The sequence below is a fragment of the Rattus rattus genome, chromosome 2, assembly GCF_011064425.1.
Source record: "Rattus rattus isolate New Zealand chromosome 2, Rrattus_CSIRO_v1, whole genome shotgun sequence".
NCBI lineage: Eukaryota > Metazoa > Chordata > Mammalia > Rodentia > Muridae > Rattus > Rattus rattus.
Window position 1 is genome coordinate 75086765 of NC_046155.1, and position 17693 is coordinate 75104457.

The window sequence follows — 17693 nt, forward strand, 5'->3', positions numbered from 1 at the left end:
GGTTGATAGGAAATTGTTGGGTTCAGAATGGAAGCTGAGGAAACTCACTTTAGAGACGGAAGGAAGTTATCGTTGGTGACTGGGCCTTATCTGGGTCACCAGGTTTTAGGGTCCTTGAGTCAGCTTTTGTAGCCAGGTCCCCTCCTGGACTCTGATCCAGAATTTTGGAATGATAGGGAACAAAGGCAAGCCGCACAGTCAATGAAGTCATAACCTTCATAACTTGTGTGCCTTCGTTTAGATACCAGGATAACAGCATGTTCCTTCTTTACATCCTCTATTGCCTAACAGACAAACACGAAACACCTGAAGAAGCAGGCGAGGAGTTGGGTTCCAGGACCTGGGAACCTGAACTAAATTTTGATTCTGCCTGCAAGGTGGAACTCACTCCTGAGATGACTGAACTCAGGAAACCAAGCCCAAACAGAAATCACTTTGAAAATAATGCAAGGGGGGGGGGTGGTAGAGGAGAGTAAAGCTGTTGGAATGAGGCTGGTTACAAAAATATTGACATTTTCATACAATTAACGAGGGAAGAAAGAATAGGCTTTGGGGAAGAGGAACTTGGTGCATAGCATGTCCTCTCACTTGCAAGCTTTTAACTTGAGACACCACTGCTATTTAGAGCATCTGTCCTTTTCGTGGGAGCAGGGGAGTTTTCCTCCTCTCCAGTTAATTTTTCTCTGGTTCCTCTCTGGAAAGTTAAGTTTAAAAACAGTATGTCTGAGGCAGGCAGTTGGTCCTCTGCAGAGGAGGGAGTGGACCCAACCTGCCTCCTCCGACATCTGGCATTCGATGAGTATCTGTCCTGGGCCAGCGGTGGTGAGAAATATGCTATTTCTATCTAGTTCCGGAGGAAAAGCTGGGAGATGGCGATGACCTAGGGTAAATGGTCGAAGAAGGCAGGGCCAGTAGAGTGAGGCGGGAATTGAGACGGGAATGGAGTGTTTGGATCTTTGAGGCCGCCGTAGTCGCGACGCTGCAGTCGCCAAGGCAACGGCAAGAAGCAGCGCCAACCTTCTGGGCGGTGCTGGCGCCTTGGCGGTTCGGACCCTAGGCGGCGCGGAATCTGTAAACTGCCCTCCGCCCGGTGTTTGTAGGTGCTGTGGCCGCGTGGCCCGAGGGAGAAGGAACCTGGGGACTGTGGAGGGCGTGGCCCGGCCGGAGGGGAAGGCGCTGGCTCCCCAGACCCCCGCCCGTCCAGCCGCCATCCGTGGGCCTCAGGTTTCCCACACAGAACGAGAGAAAGAGATTGGGCACCCCGGCCTAAGGGTACTCGATCTTTGAGCCCAGAATCTTCTCTCTTCTGCAGCTCCGGGACAGACTGGCGTTGCCCAGCCCCATGGACGTGAGTCCAGTGCTCTGTGCTCGTCCGCCTCTGAGCTAGGATTGGGGAGGGGGCTTTGTACCCAATAAAAAAAAATCTTCTGACTCAGGACAAGAGCTGTGAGACAATGCCCACCCGGCATGAACTTCCCTCTTGAGGTGGCACGTTTCTGGGATTCCTAGCAAGATAGTTTTTACTAGCAGTCAGGGAGACAGAGGAGGGGGCCTCTGGGACTTCATTGTGATGGCCGGATAAGAGGTGGGGTTAGAGTGTAGCCAGGGGCCGAGGTGAAGAGCCTTTGTCCATGAAATTAACAGTTGTCTGGGGAGCCGTGGGTGGAGATGCCTGAGCAGCTGGTGTGGAAAGAAGCAAGTTGGAAAGAGGGACCAAGGCTGAGGGCTGAAGGATGGGAAGGTTGTTAGGCTGGAGTCAGATAAAAAAATCTGTGTAGAGAAGTATTCTCCAAAGAGCAATATTTCCCAGGTGACTCTAAAGTGACAGCGGATACTTGATAGTGAATAAGGGTGGCGATGGTGTGTCAGGGTGTTGCCCTATTGCCTACTCACCTAGTTCTAGGTCCCTCCTGGCATCCCACCTTTTCACAGCTTCCTCTGTGCTTCTCCAGACCTCCCCTGGCCCGTGGAATCCAGCCCCAGCTTCCATCAGCAGCCCTACCTTGCTGCTTCCCACCCCTGCTATCGTCTTCATCGCTGTGGGCATCTATTTGGTGCTGCTGGGCCTGGTGCTGCTGACTAGGCACTGTCTGCTGGTGAGGAGCCTGGGGTGGAAGAAAGGGGAGGGAAGGGGAGGAGGAACCTGGTCATTAGTGTCCCCCTCACCTGCAAGCCTTTATCTTGGGACACCTTGCAATTTAGTCAGAGCATCTGCCCTTTCGTTGGGAGCAGGGGAGTCCTCCTCGGTGACTCCAGTTAACCCTTGTCTTGCTCCTCTCCAGAAATTAAAGTGGAGAGTTGTCCCTTCCCTGCTGTCTAGCCCAGATCCTGAGTCTTGTCATCTCCTAGGCCCAGGGCTGCTGCACAGACTGCAGCTCCCCTTGCAGGAAACAAGGTGCCTCAGAGACACAAGACTGTTGCTGGAGCTGTGCAGAAGCTTGTGACTTCCCTCTGCCCAGTCCGGGCCACTACCTGGACGCCTGCTGCCCTCATCCCAGTGAAGCTGTGAGTTCCATTCTTAACCCAGATTGCTCCCTCAGACCCAGGTGTGATCTGGGCCGTCATTTTCCTTGTTCAGCACAGTTATTACTGAGCAGTAACCCTAGGCCAGGCACTGTTCCAGGTACTGAGTCATAGGCCGACAGCTAAAAGCAACACAACCTATCAGATGGTTTCTGGTGATGAATGGTACTTGAAAGAAAAGTAAACATAGGGTGACGACTCGGGAAAGATGATTTGCGTGACAAGCCCACAAGCCTAGTACATAATGCGGTACATAATTAGGGCTTTTTTTTTCTTTTCTTTTTTTTCTTTTTCCCTTCGAGACATTACGTAGCTCTGGTTGTCTTAGAGCTTGCTACGTCCTTGAACTCACAAAGATCCTCCATTTCTGGAGTACTGGTAATAAAAGTGCATGCCACCGCACCCAGCCTCCCAGTCAGGACTTCTGAACGAGGTAGTTAAAACAGGGCTGTGAGTAAAGTGCCTGGCTGTGGGGCAGGACCTGGCTCTGATCCCAACAAAACACCCTCCAGCCATTAGAGTGTTCAGTTTGGGGGAACAGCCCTATTGCGTTCATTCACCGTCCTGCTTTTAGAAGTAGCTCTGAGAGCTGAGGATTTGTTTAAATCTAACATTACTTAACTTTTAGAGTTTTGTTTTGCAACAGGGTCTTGTATATCAGACTGGCCTTGAACTCCAGATCTTGCTTCTGTCTCCCAAGTGCTAAGATTATACAGTGTGCACCAAAACATACCTGGCTTGATTTTCATTTTTTTCACTTTTAGTATTTTTTTAATTTTTCAGTTTTGTTTCTTTTATTATTATTTTATTATCCTGTTTGGCTAGTTTAAGCCTGTAAGAGGAAAGTCAGGTGGTGGTGGTGGTGGTGGTGGTGGTGGTGGTGGTGGTGGTGGTGGTGGTGGTGGTGGTGGTGCATGCCTTTGATCCTAGCACTTGAGAAGCAGAGGCAGGCAGATCTCGGGAGTTTTAGGCCAGCCTGCTCTACAGGGTACTTCTAGGATAGCTGGGATTACCCAGAGAAACCCAGGATTACCCAGAGAAACCCGGATCTGAGGAAACAAAGAAACAAATAATGAGTTTGTAAGAGGAATCTGTCCAATGGCCTTGCAAGAAAGTGGTGTTGGACTTTGGCTGTCGTGGCCCCTGCCGCTGCTCCCATGGGGTCTGAATTACCTTTCCCCAGATTGCTTTGGCTTTGGTCACTTTGCTCCCAGGAGTCAACTGTGTTGTTTTTGCTTTATACACACAAGCACATCTCTTGCCCAAGTAGAATTAAATTTCATCTCAGCCATAACCACCTTCAGCCTTAAGAAGAGCCATGTGCTCTCATTGGTTCTGGTGAGCTTGCTTCTAGCTAGAAAAACTGGTCTTGGACCACAGCCTTCCTGACACATTTGCTGTTTCGAGGTCCTGTTCCCAGCCGGCATCCACAGGCACCACGATGGCAGAAAGTGTAATTTCATTTTTTAAAAATGAAGTTATACTAATTATTAAGCAAGATGGAGTTTTGCTGGTTTGGTTGTTTTATTTTGATTTTATTTGCTTTTTTGAGACAGGGTTTCACTATGTATCCCTGGCTGGCCTCGAACTTTCTGTGCAAATGAGACTGGCCTCAAACTCACAGAGATCCTCCAGCCTCTGCCTCCTTGGTACTGGGATTACAGGTGGGTTTTGCAATAGCAACCTACATTTTTATTACAAAAAGTATTGTTTCTGAAATAATCATATAGCAGGGCAAAGTACTTGGCTATCATCAGAAGAAGCCAGGAAAAGGAGGAGGAGCAGAGAGAGGTGAGGAAGGTGCCGTTGTTTTAGATCAGCTCTGTAAAGTTGTCCTGTGTGTTACACTCACGCTCTGCTGTTTCTACACACATTACCAGCTCCCTGGCCAAGGTGGCCCCACCACATAGTCTGCTTCTTCACCATATTGCACACTGGCCAACATCCATGTCTGGACATGGAGATTGTATTATTTTGCCCCTCTAGTCAGGGATAGTTGTGGCTTTGCTGTGTAATGCCAGTGTCACACAGTGAAGCCTTGGCTAACAAATTGCTCCCCAGTTTAAGCTGCAGCAGAATCAATCGAGGGGTGGAGGTGGGGAGGGAGCTGAGCCACAGAAGACAACAATTTGTACATTTGTGGGTTTAAAAATGTTTGATGTGATTGACTACCTTCTTAGACAGTGATTATTTTGGGTGCATAGATTTAGACAGCAGAGTTCCTGTCCTTGGAGCGGTGACCTTCCTTAACAGGGAGGGTTAACAGACTGAACAGAGGAAGCAAATTCATAACTTAGATTGGTTGTACTTGGTACAAATCCCTGACGGATGTTTTGAGTTTCAAAATAAACTACAAGGGCTGGAAATGTAGCTTAGTTGGCAGAATGTTTACCTGGCATGCAGGACGCAGTGGGTTGATTCCCAGCACCACATAAATACGCCGTATAGGGGCTGCCTTCTGGTCTGCAGGCAGTAGGCATACATGTGGATAATGAACATACAGACAGTGCAAAAACTCATACACATGCCATTAAAAATTAAAAAAGAAATCATAGGTTCAAAGTGAGGCTACATAGAAAGTCCAGGGCTAGTCTAGGTTAGATTCCCTGTCTCAAAAATAAGCAGGGGGTTGGGGATTTAGCTCAGTGGTAGAGCGCTTGCCTAGCAAGTGCAAGGTCCTGGGTTCGGTCCTCAGCTCCGGGGGGAAAAAAAAGAAAAAAAAAAAAAAGCAGAGGACTGGAGGGATGGCCCAGTAGTTAAGGCATTGGCTGCTCCTCCTGAGGACCGGGTTAATTCCCAGCACCCATTTTCTTTTCTTTTTTTTTTCTTTTCTTTTCTTTTTTTTCCGGAGCTGGCAACCGAGCCCCAAGCGCTCAGAGCCCCAAGCGCTCAAGCGCTCTACCACTGAGCTAAATCCCCAACCCCAGCAGCACCCATTGTCTAAATCAGAACTGTTGGTAACTCCAGGCCAGGGGGATCTGAAGCCCTTTTCTGGCTTCTACAGTCATGCAAATAGTGCTCTGGCGTCCAGGCTGCCAGAACACCCTTACAGGCAAGGTACATTTAAAAGAAATTTAAATCTGTGTTGTAAAGTTTTTATGTAAGTAGGGCCAGGTTGGTGTTGTATAGCTTTAATCCTAGCCTCTTGGCAGAGGCAAGTGCAAGTTCTAGGCCAGCTGTAGCTTCCTAGTGAGAGGACAAGGAGCTGCCTTCTGTCATGTAATCTGCCTCTGGTTCTCTAGACTGGCCAGGAGGTGGGCTTTCAGGTTGAAGTGAGGGAAAAAGGAGACCTTTGGTTGTAAGAACTTATATCTTAAGGAGTTACAGAATGATTTATGGTGCTGAGCCCCTGTCTCCTTTCCTATGTGGCTACATGGAGTAACAAGACAGGGATCCAACTTGTTAGGGAAAAGGATGATGGAGGTTGATTGTGAGAAACAAGATTCGGGCTCTCATCCATTGCCCAGGCCTTCAGAATCGTGTGCATCTGATCCTGTCTAGTTTCTACTGGATCCAGGAAGAGATGTAGAGTGACCAAGGATAGGCAAGTTTGTCCTGACCTTGATCTGTCTTTCCTTAAAGTACATTGAAGGGCCTCTGTTCTCCGGGTTCCTTATAGTAACAATGACAACAGAAAGGTCACAGAGCTTGTCTGTCTGGCTAGTGTAGCCACTGAGGCCCACAGAGGCTGGAGTGACTCACTTGCCTGGGGTCAGGTAGATGTGCCAACTGGTCCACAAACCAGGGTTTTCTTCCTTTCTGCGGGAGAGACCTGCTTGCCGAACTGCATTGTTAGGAGGATGGGATTGGTTCCTTTCTTCCCTACCTCCTGAGTATAGTAAGTATACAGGGAGCCAGTGTGTGAGGCTGTGTGCTGACCCTAGACATTCTCCTTCTGCTCTTAGGATTTATATTGTGAAGGACAGAGATAAATAAGTAGACAATTATAGGAGTTGGGAAAGGGGGTGATATCCAGCTAGGTGATCAGAAGGAAGCCTTGCATGTCACTGCCTCCAAGGCTTCTCGCCAGGCGGCCTGGGCTAAGACTGTAGTTTGTACTTTGTAATACTGATGTAACTAGAATTAAGAACTATTGCTAAAGCTGGGCATAGTAGCTCATGCCTTTGATTCCAACACTTGGGAGGGAGAAGCACATAGATCTCTGTGAGTTCAAGGGCAGCATGGTTTACATAGTGAGCTCCAGGCCAGTCAGGGCTACATACTGAGTTGAGAAAAACAGACTGCAGCGGGAAACCAGAACTGTGGTGATCTGTGGCTCCCATCACTGAGCACTGACTAAGGAGTCCACAGACACACTGGAAAGTAAGTCCTATGTCTGTTTCAGAGATGAGGAAACCGAAGCTCAGAACGTGATTTAGGCAGAATTCACACACAGGGATTTCTGACTCTAGGGCTTAAGCACTAACTAGCCAGTAAAAATGTCTGGTCCTCCCAAGGCCAAAGATAAACCCCACCCAAGAGCCTATAGAAACACAAGGTTAAACGGCTACAGAGTCCTTGTTTAATGTACTTAAACAGTGGAGTTCTTCCAGAAACCTTGCTTGTGAGAGTCAAGAAATCCATTAGCCAGTTATTAATGGCTGGACTAAACCCTTCTGTGAACGGAGCCAAGAAATGCTTTTAATGCCCTCCTTTCTGAGGTAAGGGCTGTAAAGTGTTCTGGCTAGTGACTCTGTACACAGAATGATGGTGTGGTCTTCTAGAAACCCACAGACCAGACTTGATCTCCAGAGATGCCCCCAAACCACTCTTTATCACACACAAGAAAAACATTTCTTCCTCCCTTCTACCATTACACCTACAGCCTTCCCCCTGTTGGCAGTAACTCAGCCCAGGTTAGACCCCGTTCCCTGACTGGTCTCCTCCCCTTGCTGACAGCTGATCTCACTGGCTATCTGACACCGTACCCCGAAATCTCAGCTGTTGGAAAGGTCATTTCCCTATTCCTGGCTTGGCCCTAGTCTCTGATTGAACTGTGCAACTGTGGCTGTCACTAGCTTTTCTCGTGGCCTCAAGGAAGCCAGTCTCTGACACCGAGCCATCCTGGGTGTGTCCACTCCAGGGTCTTGGCCTACCTCCCATCCATGCCTGGGGTAGTTGCAGATCATTTCTGTCTCAGGCTAGAGGAGCCGGGGGTTATAGGGGTGAATGTCCCTATATCTCAGGACATTATGTCCACAAGACAGAAGAGGCTGTCTTCTGCCTTTGCCTAAAGAGAGTAAAGTGATATGCTTAGCTCGTTAATTCATCCGTTCAGCACTTATCTGTGTCTCAGGCATCTGCTAAGCATGAGTCCTCACACATGAGATCAACTGTCCTTGCCTTTGAAGCCTTAGAATGGAGCTGACATTCCTGGCCTTAGGAGAGCAGGCACAGGAGAATCCAAGGCCTGGGGAAAGCAACTCTAGTCCAAACCAGTTCCTCTGGCTGGCCATATTCTTCTGGGCAAATCACTATGAGTTTCTATTTCGTTATTTTGTGATGAGCCTCCACCCCCATCCCACGAGTGTGACCCCAGTTCAGGGTAGCTTAGTAGCAGAGTGCTTGCCTTGTCTTCATGACATCCCAAGCTCATCACTGAGGGAAACCTCCTCCCTCCTTAAAGATTTATTTTATCTATATGAATGTTTTGCATGGTTGTACGACATGTGTGGGCCTGAGGAAGTCAGAAGAAAGTGTCATATCCCCAGGAACCTGGGATCTGGGGTCAGGATGGTTGTGAGCCATGATATAAGTGCTGGGAACTGAATTCAGGTCCTCTGGAAGAGCAGCCATTCCTCTTAACTGCTGAGCCATCCCTTCAGCTATCTGTAGGTTTTTTGCTTGTTTGTTTTGTTCTTTAAGGACAAGGTCTTCTGTTGCTTGGGCTTGGGGTGCTGGCACTAAAATAAATTCAAGTCAGGACACCTGGCTTAGATGGGGTCCCTTTATGTCAGTGGTTCTCAACCTGTTGGTCATGACCCTTTGAGGGTCATGGGGGGAGTGGGTATCAATTTTTACAGGGCTGACCTAAGATTATCAAAAAACAGATATTTAGGGGTTGGGGATTTAGCTCAGTGGTAGAGCGCTTGCCTAGGAAGCGCAAGGCCCTGGGTTCGGTCCCCAGCTCCAAAAAAAAAAAAAAAAAAAAAACAAAACAGATATTTACAAATCGTAACAGTAGCAAAATTACAGGTATGAAGTAGCAATAACATTTTTTTTTTTTGGTTGGGGGTCACCACAACATGAGGAACTATATTAAAGGTGGTAGCATTGGGAAGGTTGAGAACCACTGCTCTGTGTAGCCCTGGCTATCCTGGAAGTCACTATGTCAATCAGTCTGGTCCAAACTGACAGAAATCTGCCTGCTTCAGCAGTAGAAGTGAGTGAACTCCATGACAACTAGGCCACACAGTGAAACCCTGTCTCAAAACAGGACAAGAGAAACCCCAGTTCTTGGTAGGTTGAAGCAAGAGGATTGGCATGATTTTAAGACCAGCCTGGGTTTCATGGTTCCAGACTATCCTGAGCTGTAGAGAGAGAGCCTGTCTCACAAGGAAGGCTAAAGAGATCTTATAGATTGGTTTCATGCCAGCAAAGAAATCTAAAACCCAGAAATTATCTTCATGAGGATCAAAACATGTTGACATGTTTCCGGTCCTAACTTACTCCAAGTTGCAAGGGGCTCTGAGAGTAGGGTATACCATATATATAAATCATTCTTTTTCTTCCCTTTGAGCCAGACACTGACATCCAAATTCTAGCCAGACTTAAAGCCAGTTTTTGACTGGTCCACTGTGCTCACCTGTAGGTCTCCCCTGAGACCTAGAGCTTGCATCTCGGAACACAGTGATAGAGTACTACACCACTGCTGGTGTTCAACACAGAGGACTGCTTCATTTCCAGTGCTTTGTTTCTCTGTCCCTGAGCTGGTGGGTCCTTCTCAGCCCCTCTGCTTATCCCCCCCCCTCTCTTTTTCCTTAGGGTTGGGCCCCTCGATGCCCTCGATGCTGCCCATTGTGTGACTGTGCCTGTGCCTGCCAGCTCCCAGACTGCCAGAGCCTCAACTGCCTCTGTTTTGAGATCAAGCTCAGATGAAAGATGGAACTCGGGGTGTTGATCTCTGGAGGGTGGACAGCCTCCAGGAGCTCCTCTATAATGACCCTTAGGACACCACTACTAGGGCACTGGAGCTATGGATGGCAGGCCCAGCCTAACTACCTGGGAACCTTGAGTGGAGGGCTTGGTTCCCTGAAAGGCAGGATCCTGAGAGCCCTTGGACAGCTGAAAAGGGTCTGGTGTTCTGGCCAGTGCCCCAGCCTCTCCTCTCCTCCCTCCCGGGATAAACTATTGGGGGTGAGGATGCAGGACATTGCTCACCCAGGCAACAGTGTGGGAGGGCTCTGCCAACCTGGACTGTCAGGATAAAGGGATGGCCAGCCACACCTTTCCTATAGACTCCTGGTTATTTTAAGAGGTGAGTATCCTGTCTGCATCTGCTCTCCTTTAAAAAAAAAAAAAGTACAACCACCGGCAGACATGAGTCAAGGGAGGAGGGACCCAGCGGAGTCAGTGGGAGGCAGCATCTAGATGTTTTCCCTTCTTGTTTTGCCTTACAGATCCCAGACCCGAGATTGATTTCTTGACGAAGGTCACTGTATTTCTAAGGAAGAGTTTCTTCTAAAGACCGGTGAGTGAACATTGGCACCTCCTCCTCTCCAAGCAAACCTAAGCTTCCTCTTCTTACCCCCCCCCCCCCAGGCAGGGATGAATGTCAGGGGCCTCAGGTTTCACTAAATATAGGTCCTTGCCGCGGGATTCGTGGTGGGGAAAGGGCAGAGGTTATGGAGAAGTCCGGGGACACTGGTGTGGGGGTGCGTAGGGGAGGGGTGGAGAGTAGGAGCTGCCTTATAACCCAGCCCTGGGCCGCGGGGCTCACTCGCTGCTGACCAGGCTCTGCGGCTTCTTTCACTGCACCACAGGTGGGCCGCTAGCTGGATTGGAGGATGGGAATGGGGGTTGCGGATTCGGGCCTGGGGAACTGGATGCTCTAAAAGTAACAGGGTGATAGAGCTCCGAGACAGATTTTCTTTTTTTTTTTTTTTTTTTTTTTTTTTTTGGAGAAGGAAATCAGGTTCGGGAAAGACCGGTCTGGCTGTCGGTCATTTCCTCAAACAGGGTGTGTTTAGCTCGCGGGTGGTGACTCCCGCCAATCTGCTAGGCAAGGCCAGGCCAGGCCAGACTACGCCACTCGGTTGCGATGTGGTCCGCACACTAGTCCGGGGAGGATTTGCCTGCGTACCTTGCCAGCTGCGCCGCCCTCTCCCGTTCCCTATGCGTGCTCTGGCTAGGAAGGGATCGAACGCGCCCTGCCCTTTAGCCAAGCGCCGAGGCAGGCAAGCTCGGAACTTCTGCGTTCTTTGTAGTGACGTCAGGCTGCAACTGCACAGGCCGGAAGCTAGGGGTCTAGGAGGAGAGGCCAGCCATCATTTCACTCTGAACCCCTCCCGCCGGCCCCCCCAAACTCCTCGCCAATCCACATTCCGGCTGAGTCACGATGCTCGCGCGCGCGCCAGACAGGGACTGGGGGAGGGGGGCTAGGGCCTGGTGACCTAAGGGATGTGGCTCGAGTCACGTCCTAGTGGGGCGGAGGAGGGATCTAGTTCTAGCCGCTTGTCTCCTCCCCAGCGCCGCCTCCTATCGTAGCATCTTGGGGCGGTGCCGCGCACAGTGCCCGCTTGCAATTGGACGGCTCACGTCCCTGCAAGGGAAAAACCTGCAGAGGGCGGGGCGGCGCCTTTAAATGTCCGGGGCCCCGCCTCCCGTCCCCCCCACCCCAGCTGAATAGGCTGCGTTCTCTTGGAACGCGCCGCAGAACGAGGTTCTGGTGACCCTAGCCGCGTTCCCTCCTTAGTCCTTTCGCCTACCCACCGCCGTACCCGACAGACCCACCCCGTCCTGTGCCAGGTGAGCGCCCTTTCACACGTGCTCGGGGAAGGGTCTATGGGGTTAGGATCTTGGGCCGGTGGCGGGCAGTGCGGAGCTGTCTTCCCCACGGTCCCTCACTTCTCCCTTCTCTACCCCCACACTTGCCCCCAGCCCGGATTCTCCGGCCTGCGCCTCGGCGGTTCGCTGCGCCACGCAGCAGCCCAGCGCGCTGAGTCATGCCGGAGGAGGAAGCAAGATGAGGTGGAAAAACAGACCCCTCTTTATTTTTGCAAAAACTTCCCGCTATGCAAAGCATCAGGGTCCCATTGCCTGTTGTAGAGATCTCAAGAAGCGATGGGGGCTGGGGAGGGGAGAGTCGGCTCTTAACACATTCACAGGGTTTCCGCGATGGGGTGGACGAATTTGGTTTCCTTCCGGGGGAGATCCTGGGGAAAAGGCTAAACTCCTCAGCTGCCTCACCCTGTGGCCCGTTAACACTTGAGTATCTTTTCTTATCTGTGACCTTGATTCTGAGCCTGGAACCGCTGTAGCGGTATGAACAGCACGTGCCTCTTACATCCTTCCCCTCCCCTTCTAACAGTCTGGAGGCAAAGGTTTCCTTCTACCTGGGCTCCATAGCCCCTTTTCTGTGTTTCTAATGGCCTGTGTTTTTCCTAATTTCTTTTCCTCGAGCTCTTTCCCCCCAACCATCGAGAAGAGAGAAGCCTGACCTTGGGGTGTCCTTGAAGCCTGGGCCGGCCCCGGGTGGCTTAGAAGGGGCGCCCCACCTCAGTCGGGAAATCTGGGTTCTCTCTTAGCTCTTGCCTTTGGGTTGCTATGTGGCTTTAAGCACAGATCATTTCTTTCTTGGGCTCTCTCAGATGAGGGTATTGGGCTTTCTGCCCTATTCTCAATCCTTAAATTCTAAAATATTCCCGGTTCAATTTTGTTTCTAGGCAAGGTGACCCATGGCAACGCGCAGGCCAGATGGGTCCAGCTTCAACATGACCCGCCTGTCCCTGGCTCTGGCTTTTTCCTTTCCCCCAGGTGCCAGTGAGCAACCCCACTCTGAGCTGGGCAACACCCAGCAACAGACAGAGTTAGGAAAGGTACAGGAAGAGGCAGGTCTAGTATAGGGAAGTCGGGTGTAGGGGAGAGCTCTGGGACAGGAAGTATCCCAGGACCCTCAGGGAGTGGGGCAGGGGAGGTGGGGGCTATTGCCCTGGCCTCCCGGGAAGGAGCTTTGTTACCGGGGAGAGCATAGGATGGCCCAACTGAACACTTGTCCCTGTCTGTCTCCCTCACCAGGAAAGCGCTGCCACCGGCACCATGCCCCACCCATACCCAGCACTGACCCCGGAGCAGAAGAAGGAGCTGGCTGACATCGCTCACCGAATTGTAGCTCCGGGCAAGGGCATCCTGGCTGCAGACGAGTCCACTGGTGCGGTACAGGCAGAAGAAAGGGGGAGGAGGGCCCAAGGCTGGGGGTAACAGGCTGATCCCCTTATCTTCCCACATGACCCTCCCTTCAGGAAGCATTGCCAAGCGCCTGCAGTCCATTGGCACCGAGAACACCGAGGAGAACAGGCGCTTCTACCGCCAACTGCTGCTGACTGCCGATGACCGTGTGAATCCCTGCATTGGAGGGGTGATCCTTTTCCATGAGACACTGTACCAGAAGGCAGATGATGGCCGTCCCTTCCCCCAAGTTATCAAGTCCAAGGGTGGTGTTGTAGGCATTAAGGTAAGGTGGGGCTCTCGGGTATGAGGTGAGAGCTGGATCTGGAGAGGGATTAACAGGTTGGGAGGGGTGACTATTGGGTTAGCAGGCCTAGAGACAGACTTAGGCGTGGTTGACTTAGGTATGCATTTACTCTGTGTAAGTTTTTGGTCAGTGTTTGGGGTAGAATTCAGATCCTTGTGCATGTTAGGCAAGTGCTCTGTTACCAACTTAATGGTCCCCCTGTGATTCTAAGAATGTGATTCCACATCTATGGATGAAAAACTTAAAAAGTCAAGAAGTAAAATGGTTTTCTCAGTGAGGGGTAGCACCAGGTCCCTCTAGTCCAGTTAACATTCCTCTCACATAATACACATATCTTTCCTCGTAAAAATAGTTGCAGGCCATGAGAGGCTGTAGTGAGGGATGAAGTTGGGGCTGGGTGAGGTAAAAATGGCCATAGAGCTGACTGCTATTCTCCTCCCTGGCAGGTAGATAAGGGTGTAGTGCCCCTGGCTGGAACCAATGGCGAGACCACTACTCAAGGTGATCATGATCTGCCTCCTTCCCTGCTCCACCAGCCTACCAGGGTTCTAGAGCGAGCCTGTCTGATCATAATATTTCTCTCTTCAGGGCTGGACGGGCTGTCTGAGCGCTGTGCCCAGTATAAGAAGGATGGAGCCGACTTTGCCAAGTGGCGCTGTGTGCTAAAGATTGGGGAACATACTCCCTCGTCCCTCGCCATCATGGAAAATGCCAATGTTCTGGCCCGTTACGCCAGCATCTGCCAGCAGGTGGGACTGGGCCACCTCCTAACACAGTAGCTAGTGTGGGCTAGCTTTCTGTCCATCTGCCAGGATCTACCTCCCCCAGAGCAGCTGTTCTCAATACTCACTATGTGTCAGGCTCTTAAGTGGAGGCCACACTGCAAAGCAGAGGTGTACAGGCAAATCTAATAGACTTGCTTGTCCCCTGTAATCTGCTGAGGCCTTTGAAGCCTGATTCCCTATCATCATCAAGATAAGTTCATGGCTGATGGTGTGTAGTGCTGTAGGTGAGGTTCCTGGTCATGAGGCCTCACTACCCTATCCCTCCCACAGAATGGCATTGTACCCATTGTGGAGCCTGAAATTCTCCCTGATGGGGACCATGACTTGAAGCGCTGCCAGTATGTAACTGAGAAGGTAGGTTGCCTGTTTACTTACTTGGTCAGGGTAATGTGGTAGACTGGGCCCCACTGAGGTAATCCCTGTTTTCCACCTTATCCTGCTGTGTTCCAGGTACTGGCAGCTGTCTACAAGGCTCTGAGTGACCACCATGTCTATCTGGAAGGCACACTGCTGAAGCCCAACATGGTCACCCCTGGCCATGCTTGCACCCAGAAATTTTCCAATGAGGAGATTGCCATGGCAACTGTCACAGCACTTCGTCGCACAGTGCCCCCTGCTGTCCCTGGTGAGGCCCACCCCCTCATCTTGGCCCGGTGAAGTGGATGTGCCATCACCTTTGACTTTGTCCACGATAACTTCTCTAGGCTCCTCCCTGCTCTGCATCTCTAATGAAAACGCCCTTTCCTTCTGCCCTTGCTCTCCAGGGGTCACTTTCCTGTCGGGAGGGCAGAGTGAGGAAGAGGCATCCATCAACCTCAATGCTATCAACAAGTGTCCCCTGCTGAAGCCATGGGCCTTGACTTTCTCCTATGGCCGAGCCCTGCAGGCCTCTGCTCTAAAGGCCTGGGGTGGGAAGAAGGAGAACCTGAAGGCAGCCCAGGAGGAGTACATCAAGCGAGCCCTGGTAAGGCGGGCATGGAAGTGTGAACAGGTGCCTGGGCAGGTGGGGGTCACTCGAGAGAATTCCTCTGACTCTTCTTCCTTTTCAGGCCAACAGCCTCGCTTGTCAAGGAAAGTACACTCCAAGTGGCCAGTCTGGAGCCGCAGCCAGTGAATCTCTCTTCATCTCTAACCATGCCTACTAACCCGAGCTGATCTGATCTAAGGCTGCTCCATCAACACTCCAGGCCCCTGCCTACCCACTTGCTATTGAAGAGGGGCCTTCAGGCTCTTTCCCATCACTCTTGCTGCCCTCGTGTGTGCAGTGTTGTCTGTGAATGCTAAATCTGCCATCCCTTCCAGCCCACTGCCAATAAACAGCTATTTAAGGGGGCGTCTGTTGTTCATGTCTTGTAGGGTATAAGGGAGGGCCTGAGGAAAGAGCCTCACTTTGGGTTCCTCTTCCTGGTCAGTAAAAGGATGGAGTAATATTTTATTGGTCAGGATATTTTTTTTTTTTTTGACCAGAGCTTTGAGAAGGGTAGGGTATTTTGAGATGTTCTTCTGACCACTTTTTTTTTTTTTTTTTTTTTCTTTTTTTTTTTTTCGGGGCTGGTGACCGAACCCAGGGCCCTGCACTTCCTAGGCAAGCGCTCTACCACTAAGCTAAATCCCCAACCCCCTGACCACTTCTAATTGAAGGTAACTTTGAACACCTAATACTCTGTCTCTACTTCCTGAGTGCTGGAATTAGGGGCATAGGATACCATGCCCAATTTAAGCCATGCTAGGATCCAACCAAGGGCTTCATGAATACTAGGCAAGGACTCTGCCGCTGAGTTATAGTTCCCAGCCCTCGAATTCCTAACCCTAAGGTTTCTTACCTTGCCAAGGGTGAAGCTTTCTTTGTGGAAATAACATTTAATATTGCTTTAACATTACACAACTGTTTCCCCATGGTAACAGGAAATACAATTAACTTTCATGCTTTCTTGGGAATATGGAGCCTTTTAGGAAATCTAGAATCTTCTGCATGGACATATGTGTGCTCACAGCTCAAGTGCAGAACTCTGGGTTCTGGGTTGAGAATGGAGCTTCAGGGCTGCCGATGTTCCTTGACTCTAGAATAGGACACTACACCAAACTGGGCTGTTTGTATTCCTGCCACCTTATGTTGAGTGTAATTGTGCCTTTAAAATTTTTCTGCCTAAATGTATGTTTGTATACAGTGTATCTGATGCCTTTGGAGGACAAAAGGGGAGGGTATTAAATGCTCGCTTAAGATAAGAAACCCTAAGAAATGAGGGCTGGGGACTCGGTGCATAGTCCTTGCCTCATTGGGAGCTACCCTGTGGGTTCTTCGGAAGAACAGCAAGTACCTAAATGGACTTCAGCTCCACCACACCCTCTAGTGCTGGAGATAGAGGCATAAACACGGACTCTAGTGCTGGAGATACAGGTATAAACACGGACTCGTTTGGTCTTCTCCTTCCCAAACATCTATTATACACTTCAGTTTTGAGTGATTTTCTGCATAGAATTAACTACTATGAGTATCATAGCTAGTCTCCACTCTCGGAATATTTCCATGTATTGCCAATAAAGTTAAGCACAGGCTGGAGACAGCTCAGTGGCTGAGCACTATATAAGGCTCTGGTTCCCTCCCAGCACTGCAAGGAAAAATTAAGTCCCTAGTTAGCCTTGCTGTCTAGAATTCTGTAGGCCACACTGGCCTTGAACTCTCGAGATCCACCTTCCTCTGCTTCCCAAGTACTGGCATGAACATGTTCTAATTACTCTCTAGCTTCTATGAGACAATCTTTTCAAAAATTTATTTTATGTACATTGTTATTTTAACTATGAATATGTGAGGGTGTTGTATCTCCTGACCAGTAGTTAAAATTGTGAGCTGCCATGTGGGTGATGGGAATTGAACCTGGGTGGTCGGCTAGAAGAGCAACCAGTGTTAACCACTGAGCCATCTCTCCCACCCCTTAAAAGACGATCTTAAAGCACATAAAACTGTTCAAAATTGAGAGGGACAATAGAATATTGAGGAATATGGTGAGCAGAAGAGAGATTAATAACCTACTCTGCCTACAGCAAAAGGCAAAGAGAAGGAAGAGGAGTACATGTACTGTGAATTTGGAGAGCATCAGGGTCTTATGTTTTGAGTTTCAGCAACAGTAAATGAAACGTGAAAGCCAGACTTGAAAACCACTTTTCCTGGATTCATGTTTGAACCTTGGTTGACGTGAGCAAGCTAGCCTTTGAACCCATTCATTGCCACCTTCAAGGAATATGTTCAGGGAATAGGAAGTAATGCTGGGTGTGGTTGCTTAACATCTGGGCTGAGATTCGCTGTGAAATCTGGGCTATTCTGAGCTACAGTGAAACCCTGCCAAGAAAAAAATGTCAACTATTTTGGAATTAAGGGAGTCAAACAAGCTTGGTGTCCAGAGAGTGGGCACTTTCCCCCAATTAAATTTAAACCTCTGTGTTTTCTCTCATCACCATATGGGTCCTGGGGATCCAAATCAGGTCAGTCGGGCTTGGTGGCAAGTTCTTTTATCAGACATATAATCTTGCTGAGTTTTTGTTTTGTTTTGTTTTGTTTTGTTTTTTTTTCTGTTTGCTCGTTTGCTCTGTAGCTTTGACAGCCTAGAATCCACGATCCAGCCTTAGCCTCCTAAATTCTGGGATTACATATAGGTATGCTACCATGTCTGGCTCAGGTTCGGAGTTCCTCCATG

General features: G+C 49.8%; 2 protein-coding genes across 3 annotated transcripts; both read left to right on the forward strand.

The window, feature by feature from the left end:
• Positions 1 to 1038: 1038 nt before the first annotated feature.
• LOC116891505 (uncharaterized LOC112694756 homolog) lies at positions 1039 to 10028 on the forward strand. Of its 2 annotated transcripts, none has more exons than XM_032892637.1 (4): positions 1039 to 1348; positions 1953 to 2096; positions 2350 to 2505; positions 9508 to 10028. In XM_032892637.1, exons 1-4 carry the CDS (start codon positions 1343 to 1345, stop codon positions 9619 to 9621), a joined length of 420 nt encoding a protein of 139 aa, XP_032748528.1. In that variant the 5' UTR covers positions 1039 to 1342; the 3' UTR covers positions 9622 to 10028. The 2 variants fall into 2 exon arrangements, with proteins under 2 accessions (XP_032748528.1, XP_032748529.1); XM_032892638.1 differs by lacking the exon at positions 1039 to 1348 and adding an exon at positions 1601 to 1860.
• Positions 10029 to 11341: 1313 nt separating this feature from the next.
• On the forward strand, positions 11342 to 15334 carry Aldoa (aldolase, fructose-bisphosphate A). The gene is made up of 10 exons (XM_032892639.1): positions 11342 to 11490; positions 12408 to 12560; positions 12760 to 12892; positions 12984 to 13195; positions 13663 to 13717; positions 13805 to 13965; positions 14272 to 14355; positions 14452 to 14626; positions 14766 to 14965; positions 15051 to 15334. The coding sequence occupies exons 2-10, from the start codon at positions 12420 to 12422 to the stop codon at positions 15144 to 15146; spliced, it is 1257 nt and encodes a 418-aa protein (XP_032748530.1). The 5' UTR covers positions 11342 to 11490; positions 12408 to 12419; the 3' UTR covers positions 15147 to 15334.
• The last annotated feature ends 2359 nt before the right edge of the window (positions 15335 to 17693 follow it).

Coding starts and splice junctions, on each gene's coding strand:
- Aldoa (XM_032892639.1), top strand. CDS start 12,420: ATGGCAACGCGCAGGCCAGATGGGTCCAGCTTCAACATGACCCGCCTG. Junction 13,966..14,271: donor ACGCCAGCATCTGCCAGCAG/GTGGGACTGGGC, acceptor TCCCTCCCACAG/AATGGCATTGTACCCATTGT. Junction 14,966..15,050: donor AGTACATCAAGCGAGCCCTG/GTAAGGCGGGCA, acceptor CTTCCTTTTCAG/GCCAACAGCCTCGCTTGTCA.
- LOC116891505 (XM_032892637.1), top strand. Junction 2,097..2,349: donor TGACTAGGCACTGTCTGCTG/GTGAGGAGCCTG, acceptor GTCATCTCCTAG/GCCCAGGGCTGCTGCACAGA. Junction 2,506..9,507: donor GCCCTCATCCCAGTGAAGCT/GTGAGTTCCATT, acceptor CTTTTTCCTTAG/GGTTGGGCCCCTCGATGCCC.